The 11,128-nt window shown below is 50.7% G+C and overlaps 1 protein-coding gene across 1 annotated transcript in view; it reads right to left on the bottom strand.

The window, feature by feature from the left end:
- Positions 1-8,038, bottom strand: part of bcl11aa (BCL11 transcription factor A a) — a 38,404-nt gene extending 30,366 nt beyond the window's left edge. The window contains exons 1-2 of the mRNA XM_068328241.1: positions 7,791-8,038; positions 4,040-4,540 (exon numbers count right to left, since the gene is read on the bottom strand). Coding sequence (XP_068184342.1) covers positions 4,040-4,540; positions 7,791-7,845 — 556 coding nt within the window. The 5' untranslated portion in view covers positions 7,846-8,038. The remainder of the gene's footprint in view (positions 1-4,039; positions 4,541-7,790) is intronic.
- Positions 8,039-11,128: the final 3,090 nt, after the last annotated feature.

Below are 11,128 nucleotides of genomic sequence, written 5' to 3' on the forward strand. Positions count from 1 at the left end.
CAGATGGCAGGACGTGAACGCTAGCGGCGGCAGCGGCGGCTAACGGCCGCTAACGACGTTAGCGTGGAGACGCACGTCTGACGGAGTGACGGAATCTTTTTTTATTTTTATTTTTTTTACAAACACTTCCTGAAAGACGGATAACTTCGTCTGATCGTCCCGCAGAAAAGTACGGATACGTAACTTTCACACACACCCTCAGGCGGTTTGAGCGTCAACAGCTCTACACACGTGTGTGTGTGTGTGTGTGTGTGTGTGTGTGTGTGTGTGTGTGTGTGTGTGTGTGTGTGTGTGTGTGTGTGTGTGTGTGTGTGTGGGGTATGTATACCCAGCCTGTAATCCCGTGGCCTGTATAAATAAGCTCTGTAGTGTATAAACAGTTTTATGAGCAGGCCTTCGACATAATAAGAGAGTTCCACGAGCGCAGAGCCGAGTGTGTGTTCTTGTGAATAAACACACACACACACACACACACACACACACACACACACACACACACACACACCGCGAGCGGCGAGAGAGCCAGAAACAGCAGGAGGAGGCGGCGGCGCGGATGTCGAATCGCTCCGCATAAACACGAGCAGCCGGATCAATAAACACGATTCAATCACGGCGGGCGTACGTACGGTAGCGGCGCTCCGACGTCACACACTTCAGCGCCGCCGCCACCGCCGCCAAACAGGAAGTAACGCCGCGCCCTTTAACGTCTGATCATTCCACTGCATGTGTTTCACACCACAATCATCTGGGAGATCTTTTGTTTTCTGCGGATCCGTCTTTGGAAACCGCCGCCGCCGCCGCCATTCCCAGGGTGCATCTGTCCATCGCGGCCTGACGTCTTTCTCTCTCCTCGCCACTTTTTTGTGTTGTGGTTGTTGTCTATTCCGTGATCACGCCCCTGCTCTTCTCCTCTCCTTCTATTTATTCCACGTGTAAAACGCATCACTTCCTGCGCAACTGCCCGTGGAGACGGCGCCGGATGCTGCTGTAAAACCTGCCCGTTAAATAAATAATCGCAGTTTTTGTTTGTTACGGCCGTGATGATGAATCGAGTTTACGCGGCGAATAAAAAAACAGCTGATTTAAATCCTCAAATAATAAGGTGAGGATCTCAAAGGTCAAAGGTCGCAGCCGTCGACCTCGCAGGAGTCCGACTCGTCCGGCTCGTCCTGAGAAGTTTAACGGGGGAATTCCACGCAGACGGATCGGTTTTTCTTGCGTTCCGCCTCAGAGAAGCGATTGCATAACGTCGTCTGCGCCGTAAATAAACCCCGATGATGTCATCGTGATGTCAGCGGCGTCTGTGTGTGGGCCGGGAAACCACAGATTTACGACAGAAAGGCTGCAAAAAAAACAAAAAAAAACAAAACAAAACCCCAGAGCTGAAGAGTTTGAAAGAGAGAAAGCAAAGCATCCTGGGAAATGTAGTATCTGCTCTGGGGAGGAAAACGGCGACACTTCCAAATCGTTTTTTTTTTAATCCAGTGTAAAGCGTTTCCTTTCTACTCTTCCTCCTCGTTTCAGGGAATTATACACACACACACACACACACACACACACACATACACACACACACACACACACACACACACACACACACACACACACACAACCAACCAAACACCAATCAGCAGCAACAGTTCAGTCGATTTGTAGTTTACGCGCTGCATCTAAAAACACGCCGGCACAGATTATCAGCTCCTCCGTCTCACGAGCGCACGTTAGCCCGCCGCTGGTGGCGTTAGCCTCGTGCGAGGACGTGTTCACGCTCATTCAAATTTGCCGACGCAGACGGATTCCCGCTGCCGTCCACGACATGAGAATTGATTTTATTCTACTTTGGGAGAAAAAAGAAACAAAAGAAAGAAAGAGAAAGCGGGATTAGATTATTAGATTATTAGATTAGCGATTAGCGATGGTGAACCTCACGGCGGGGCTCGCCGCGGCGTGAGACGCGCCAAACGCGGCGCGATTGATTCACTATCGATCGGCTCGCACCAGGATGTGCATTCACTGCTAACGTAGAAGAGATGGACGCGAAAAAAATAGAAGAAGAGGAGGGAACGAGTGTTAATCTGGGTAGCGTTAGCCACGGATGCTAATCAGGAAGGGCCCAGCGGGTATTGATCCATCATCGGGTATTGATGATGAAGCTAATATTAGCGGGCTAATGCCGGACGCTCGTGGTTTTAGTCACCAGGGACGGATTTTATTCTTAATCAATCGCAAGAAACGAGGAAATAATCCAGTCGAGATGTTTTATTATTTTTTAACCTCTTAGATATAAATAAACACACACACACACACACACACACACACACATTTCTCTGCTGAGACATTAGCGATGCTGTTTCTGAACGAGGGGCGCCTCAGGGATTATAATCAGAAATTTCATCTCAGTCAGGGATTAATAGAATAAATGGAGATGGGGGTGGGGGTGGGGGGTTCTATCCGTGTGTGTGTGTGTGTGTGTGTGTGTGTGTGTGTGTGTGTGTGTGTGTGTGTGTGTGTGTGTGTGTGTGTGTGTGTGTGTGCTGCCTTTTTGCATCCCTGATTTTTTTTGCCTACTGCTAGCTGACACACACACACACACACACACACACACGTCATGAGGATCTCTTCTGGACGGCGGCTGACATTCCAACATATTTTGGTTTCTTGTTTACTTCTGAGACAGTTTGGGTTCAATTAGGATGAAAGTCCTGTGTGGGGGGGGGGATTTAAGGGGGGGGGGGGCTCTGGCTTTAATTATTGCCTATCTGTGTCTGTGGGGGGGGGTCCAGCGGCTGAAGGAGCCACACAACAAACAAATAAATAAAAACCAAATAGATCAAATAATTAAACTGATTTTAAAGGGGGGGGGGCTCATGAACATCAGACCCCCCCCCAGTCTGAGAGTACAGCTGTTCCGACCAAGACGTTCCCACACACACACACACACACACACACACACACACACACACACACACACCCTTTCTCCAGCCAGACGCTGCATTATGATGTAAATCACTCTAATAACAGTTTAGCGGGTGACCGTCTGCCTGCGCGCGCACGCGCGTGGGAGAGGGGGGAGCGGAGACGTCGCGTCACGGCGCGGGGACGCGCAGGGCGCGCGCTTTAAAAAATAAAACAGACGCGCGCCTCAGAGATCATTTAAAAAAAAACTAAAACGAAGGCCTCGTTCAATGCCCCCCCATTTACCCCCCCCCACTTTACCCCCCCCCCCCCGTTTACCCCCCCGTTTACCCCCCTAAAGAAACTCCTCCTAATTAATATGCAAAACATTTTTTATAAAAATGGCGCCACAGCAAATAAATGAGTGTTAATTCACAAGAACAAAGATAAAACTAGAAGATAAGGAAACCAAAACACACACACACACACACACACACACACACACACACACACACACACACGTTGACCACTGGAAACACAAAGTCAAGGTCACACACACGTCTCTTCACCACCGACCTGTGGGATTTGGTCACCATGGCCAAATGTGAACACACACACACACACACACACACACACACACACACACACACACACACACACACACACACACACACACACTGTGTTCTTTCCTATCAGCTGGGGGGGGGCAGAGGCGTGTTCTCTCGTGACGTCCCCGTGTTGTTTGACAACAGCCAAGCACCCCCCACCCCCTATTCACACCCCCCCCCCCCCAACAACTCTGAGCCAATCAGGTTCCTTCCCTGTCCTGTCACGTGACTCCTGAAGCCTCCAGCAGGTTTGGATGGAGATCAGTGACAACATGTGTCGTGGACCCCCCCAGACCCCCACACCCCACTGACGCGCTACAACACGAGCAACAACATCTGGCACCGACACACACACACACACACACACACACACACACACACACACACACACACACACACACACACACACACACACAAACCTTTGCTTCTATTTTCACGCACATAAAACCGCATCAGAACCACGTGGGCATCAACCGCCACGCATCCAGCAGCACCCCCCCACCCCCCACCCCTCATCATCCGGTCACGTGACCCACCTGGGAGGGGGGGCTCCTGTTTGGGGCAGTTCCCGCGGGGCGACGAGAACCGGTCGTCGTCGTCTTCCGCCAGCGTGGCCTGGACCCCCACCTCCACGGGCCTCCGCTGGCCCCGCAGGGGCCCCAAAGCGGGGGACGGGGTGAGGGCCAGTCCTGGGGAGGGCGAAGGGGGCTTGTCCAGACCCCGACCCGTGTTCGTGTTCAGGCAGGGGGGGCCGTGGCATCGCTTCCTCTTGTGCTCGATGAAGAGCAGGATGTCCGCCAGGGGGAAGGTGGCCTGGCACTGGCCGCAGGTCAGCAGGTCCTGCTCCAGGGGGTGGGGGTGGGGGTGGGCGTCGTGACCCAGCCGGGCCAGCTGGCCCACGTGGGGGGGGCCCGGGTGGTGGTGGTGGGGGTGGGGGTGGGGGTGGTGCCCGTTGAGGCTGCCGCTCTCCTCCGAATGCTCCGAGCAGCGCTCCGACAGCTCCTCCGACGAGACGACGGCCGTGGAGAGGGGCTCGGCTGCAGGGGGGGTGGAAAAGAGGGAGGGAGGGGGGGTAGAAATAATAAAGATGGGATTAGAACCAACAACCGTGTTTCCTTCTTCCCTTATTGATGAGAGAATTTGTTGGAAAAAAACGCGCAAAACTAAACTAAACGCTTCACATCCGGTTCAAGATCAAAGGTAACGGATCGATACTAAAGGAGGGGGCGTGTTGGGGGGGGGCAAAGCCGCCTTTTAATGAAGGAAATGTATGGAATGCGCGCACACACACACACACACACACACACACACACCTCACGCGTCAGGAACTCGGGCCAGGGGGACGCGTTCGGTTCGAATCCCTTCAGGGTTGGATTAAATCCCGAATTATTTGTCCGAACCGAACGGCACCGAATCGGGGAGGGGAAGGGGGGGGGGGGGGCATAATCCATCCCACCCTCTCTCTTTTTAAAGAAAATCTCCCCACCCAAGGTGAGGAGGAGTCGGGTGTTGACCTTCTTTACGCATCCCGTCAATTTCACGTTTTAATGAACTTAAAACCACCGAGAGTCAAAAAATAGATTTTAATTTTCACCGTCTGGCTGATCGGGACAGATTTTGTCTGATAAAAATGGATAAAATGTTCCAGTGTGTGTGTGTGTGGGGGGGGGGATTCACAGTGTGTGTAGGGGGTGTGTGTGTGTGTGTGTGAATATGGACTACAACCCCTCAAGGAAATATCATTTGAACGCAGCAATCCTGCACGACATCTGTGTGCAAACTGGGACGTGGAGATAACGCCACGAATTCCCGGTTTGCACCGACAGCACAGCTACTGCCCCCCCCCACACACCCCTCACACCCCCACCATCACCTCCACACACACCCCACCCCTTCTCTTCCTCCTCCTCTCCCCCATCTCTTCTCCTCTTTGATTTAACTTTGGGTCAATAGAACTTTACGCACAAAAAAAATAAAAAAAATCAGGGGACAAAAAGCGACCAAAAAAAAAATAATCTAACGCTCTGATATTTTGGATTTCATGCAGACTTAAATCTTTAAAATGATTCAATAAATTGAAAGCAGCTTCGTGTTAAATTTAATCATGTATAAATATATAAATTTATACATGATTATGTCTATTTTAAGAAAGTGAAAGTAGGTGAAAAAATTTTTTTTTAAATGAGGTAAAAAGAAAACAAAAAAACGTGCACACAAATACAATTTTCATTTAAAACGTGAAGAAATAGAAAAACAGGGAAATAAAAAGTTCCACCTGTCTGATCGACCTGTGAAACATTTTTTTTTAAAACTGCTGAAACTGAACTGAAGCCAAATCAGAGTGTTTGAAATATATTCTGGAATAACTTCTAGTGATGTCATTTAACCTGAAGCAAGAAATGTTTAAAAATAATAATAATAAATGAATTAATTCTGTTAAATTCAACCTGATTAAATAGTAAAACAAAAGAAACGCAGCAAATTCTAAAACGATCCAATAAAAATAAGAAATAATCAGAAGCTAGAACCGGAAATAATCTGTGTGATGTTGTAACTAATGTGGATCTGTGTGTGTGTGTGTGTGTGTGTGTGTGTGTGTGTGTGTGTGTGTGTGTGTGTGTGTGTGTGCTGTGGAAGGTTTTGGGGAGTGGGGGTGGGGGGTGAAAGGAGAGGTCTGCACACACACAGCATCTGCTGACTGCAGCATGCATGTATGTAAAATATGATGCACGAAAAATGAGACAGGAGGAGAAAAGGTGGGTCTGAGGTGAGGAAGAGGAGTTGTAGGTTTGGATAAAGGAGGGAGGGGGGGTTGTCCTCCTCCCTCCTTCTCTCTCTCTCTTGTATACCTTCTTTTTTTATTCTAAAGAGATTGCCGAATAGTGGCCCCGTGTAGATATGGGGGGGTAGGGGGGTGAAACTGATCAGGTTCAAGTCGAGCTCTGGATTTTCTGATCGCGCTCTGCCTCCTAGCGACGGCAAACCGTCATGAAACCTGCGCTGTCACCAAACCGGGGCCACACACACTCAACACACACACACATAGACACACACTCCTCTCCAAATCAAACACACGCAGCAGCCAGTAAACACACACACACACACCCGAAACGCAATCAAACACTTGCGCGTAAAGATGCGCCCCAAAAAAATACCAATAATCTGGTTCGTTTTAACGTCAGTTCGGAGCGGGTTTGCGGCACATGGGGAGGCGATAAACCTCCACTTTGCAAATCGAACCGCAGTTTTACCCCCCCCCCCACAACACACTCACCCGCTCCTCCTCGTCACGTTTCATTCTAGTTGCATGAGATAAAATCACAAAATCAAGCTCTGCGGAGGAATGACCGCCGCGCGTAAAGACGGATTCTTGCAGACTCATCTAAAAAAAAATGGCTGGAATCTTTGTCGCTTGTTCCCGGCGTCTCACCCCCGCTGGACCTGAAGCTCTACAAAACATTAAGTTGAATTTTGAGGTGGTCCGATTATTGGGGCTCATTTTTGGGGTGGAGGGGGGGGGGAGTGGAAATGACAGAAATGACAGGAATCGCGAGTGACGCCGCCGTCCTGTTGCCTCCAACTCTGCTGCGCTGCGGCGGGTGTGTGTGGTCGGGTTTTTTTTTATTATTAAAGCCCCCCACCCTCCACCCCCAGTCTGAACTATAAACGTCAATAAACTGAATCTACGTGAGAGACATTTAGGATTTTCACAGCTGCGTAAAAAAAACAAATCGATGCTGCTGATTGTAAACATTCAGCCACGAGATCCCCCCCCCCCTTCAATCCAAAAATGTTTAAAAAAAAATTAAAAAAAATCCACCTCCAAGTTTTTTTTTTCTTTCTCAAAATAATCCAAATATAGAACCAGATGAAAACAGATTATCAGGCAGTGATATTCCGGTGAGGGGTTGGTCGTGTTGCTGGAGCTCCGCGGAAGGAGAGAGGACGCGCTCTGCGTTTCTCCACTGACCGGAGCGACCGTGGGGCAAAGCGGAGCCACAGCGAGTGCGTCTAAAAGCCCCCCCATACGGAAGCCCGTTCTCACCGACATGCAAAACTTTTTTTTGTGTGTGTGTGTGTGTGTGGCTTTTATCTCTTTCACATCTCTTACGCACGGAGCTGTCGCACTTTTTCCTCCTCCTGTTAAAGTCCAGTTTGACCTGCGGGTCCGAGCGGTGCGTAAAGCGTCCACACAAGGTCCTGTTTGCCTTTAAACCCCCCCTTTTTCTTTTAAATTTTTTTTTTTGCTGAATGAAATGAAAGGGAAGCTGTTTCATCTCTACTTACGCGAAAAATCCCGTTTGCTTAAGTGCTGGGGTTTGCCTTGCTTGCGGCGAGACATGGTGGCTGGAGGCAGCGGCGTTCAGCGCGGATCACATCGGGAAGAGCCGGGGTGAGAGAGGAGACTCCGATGGGGCAAAAAAATGTCTTCATCCAATAACGCCTTTTGACATCCACGAGAGGAAAAGAGAAGGGGGTGGGGGGTGGAAAAAATATATATAAAAATAAATTAGAAATAATACAAAGATGGCGCGGAGGCGAAGATGGATCGCGGGATCGCCGTCATGGCTTTTTTGAGAAAGGAGAGCGGAGAAAAAAGAGAGAGAGTGAGAGAGAGGTAGATGGAGAGAGCTGAGAAGGGGAGAGAGATGGAAAAAATGGCAAAAGCCCCCCCCCCTCCCCTCCCCTCCCACCCCCTACCCCCACCTCCCCCCCCCTCTGAGCTGTGCAAGTTCAAGTGCACGGACGTGACGTTCCCGGCGAACTTGAACGTCAGGCGGTGGACGGACACCCGACATACAAAAACATGGGCAGGGCCGAGGCACCCGAGTGGGAGTGGGAGTGGGAGGAGGGACGGCCGGGACGCGCAGGAACAACACCAATGGACGGTCATTAGAGGGAGAGAGAGAGAGGGAGGGGGGAGGAGGCAGAGGGAAGGGAAGGGAAGGGGGGGGTGGACATGAGAAAAAGACCCAGTGGAAGCCAATGGACACAGAGATCAGGGGGGCCGGACTAGAGGCACTCGGAGGGGAGGGGGGGGGTGCGCGTGCGCGTGCGCGTGAGAGAGACATCGAGGCAGAGATGTCTAATGAAAGCAATATGCAGAGAGAGAGGGGAGGGGGGAGAGAGAGAGAGGGAGGGGGGGAGAGAGAGAGAGGGGAGGGGGGAGAGAGAGAGGGAGGTGGACGCAAAACAGGGCAGGGGAAGCCGCGGACAGGAGCGCACTGGAGGGGGGGGGGCGGATGTATTACTGCTGCACACACACACACACTACAGACGGGAGGAGCGTTGTGTGTGTGTGTGTGTGTGTGTGTGTGTGTGTTGTGTGTGTGTGTGTGTGTGTGTGTGAACAAAGTCCGTCCCATTTGGTTTCAGGTTTGGACGCGCGTCGCGTAAGTTCACCTGGGACGCGCACGCGTCCTTTAAAGCGCGTGCACGTAAATCCAGCAGAGAAAATAGGAGAGATGCGCGTGCGCGCGTCATCCAGGAGCGCACCCCCCCCCCTCACACACACACACACACACACACACACACACACACACACCCTGAACTATCCGGTTGCAGCAGCGAAGTGACCGAACAGGTTGAACCGACTCCCGGCTACGACCTGGAGGCTTCACCGGCATTTTGCTTTTTTTCCCAGGCGATAGACGCATCCCAGTCCAGGAAGTAAATAATGATTATAAGGAGAGGCTTTTATGTGTTTATTATAATTATTAAATCTTGACTTATTTCATGCTTCAACTTTAAAGAATCTAAAACCTAAAGAAGAAAAAAAACTTTATTATTTTATTTAACTTCAATCGTGCCATCAATTAATAATCCCGTCATTCCGGTACGCGTGGGCTCTGCCACTCAAATGTACAGTTTTTTCATTGGAGGGGGGGTTGCAGAGGGGGGGGGCAGTGGGATCTGGTGCTCATCTGCCTGTTTGTCTCTATCTGTCTGCGTGGAATCCGCACCGCAGCCCCGCGCAGACCGTGGGAGAGCGAGCGGCAACATGAGGCGTAATAACTTTCAGCTGCGCCTCAGGTTCGAGCGGTTTTACAGGGAGGGGGGGGGAGGAGAAAGAAGAAGAACGAAGAAGAAGAAGAGGAGAGGACGGGGGGGGGTTGTAAATACTCTTGTAATAAAGGGGGTTCGGTAATATAAGACGCGGGGCTTAAAACCGCCGCGCGTCGCGACGCGAATCTCTTGAAGGCGGGATGTGGAGAAAAGGAGACGCGGCGCGGAATGTGGAGGAGATTGGTGATGGGGGGGTTCTTTTTTGGAGAAAAAGAAGAAGAAGAAGAAGAAAACGGAGGAGAAAGGAAAAACGGGTGGCGACGGGAAGAGGAGATTCGTCCTGGAAGCGGCGGCGGCGGAGAGACGGAGCCCGGAGCGGCGGCGGCGGCGATCCTGGAGGGGCTTCGGAGACCCGGAGCGAGGCGCACTGACCAGAGAGGACGCGCACTTAATAGCGAGGGGGTGGGGGAGGTGGAGGGCGGCAAGACAGAAAAGAGGAGGAGGAGGAGGAGGGAGGTGATGGGAGAAGAGAGAAAAGAAGAGAGAGAGAGAAGCCGGAGGAGGAGGAGGAGGAGGAGGAGGAGGTTCAACGTCAAAGGGGAAAATGCATGACCAGTGAGTGAAATATTTTGCAGGTTGTAACTCGCTGCATGCCGATTAGAAGGACCAGTGTGTGTGTGTGTCTGTGTGTGTGTGTGTGTGTGTGTGTGTGTGTGTGTGTGTGTGTGTGTGTGTGTGTGTGTGTGTGTGTGTGTGTGTGTGTGTGTGTGTGTGTGTGTGTGTGAGTTCAGGCAGGTTTAAAAAAAAAACCTCCGACTCCTTTCTAATAATATGACACAAAAACCGTGCGTAAAACACAGGTTCGACCCAATAATCGATAATCAATAAGTGCATTTCAGTGTAAAATCGCTTCCGTGTTCAATCCGGGATCGATTTTTTGTCTTTTTTTCCTGCTTGTTTGTGTTTTTTTTAATTATCATCCGTGTTTTTATTTCCGCGCGTCAAACAAACGGTTTGATGGAATCCAGAAGATCAGACGCGTTAGAACCGGAACCGGAACATTTCCGGGTCACATTTCACCCATTTATCAAAGTCGGCTCACATTTTTTTTATCCGCCTCACTTTTTGGGGACTTTTTTTGTCATAAAAATTACAAATTGCGGTTTCATCCGACGGAGGGCTCTACCGGAACATCACGGATCCGCTTCACGCGTCACGCTCCGCGGGGTGATGGAGACGCTGCGCCCCTTCAAACATGACCCCCCGGTAAACACTGGATCTGATCCGGAATCAGTGTCGGTCTGTGAGGGTTCTGAGGAAGAGGAGGAGGTCTTCATCATTTTATGGACTATTTGTCATCAGACTAGTGGACAGAGTTCCTCCGCGACGCGTTTCAACTCAGATCAGGCAAAAGTTGCGCTCAAGATTTTAATAGAATTAACAACCCCCCCCCCCCCACACACACACACACACAATTGGTGCCCACCCTTAAGGGGCCCTTGTGACACACACACACACACACACACACACACACACATCCTAGAGCCCTAACCTTGACCTCTCCCCCCACCCCGCTCCATCTGGTGGCAACAAAGACTGTTTTCTCCTTTTTCTCTTCA

The sequence above is a fragment of the Antennarius striatus genome, chromosome 11 (genome assembly GCF_040054535.1).
Source record: "Antennarius striatus isolate MH-2024 chromosome 11, ASM4005453v1, whole genome shotgun sequence".
NCBI lineage: Eukaryota > Metazoa > Chordata > Actinopteri > Lophiiformes > Antennariidae > Antennarius > Antennarius striatus.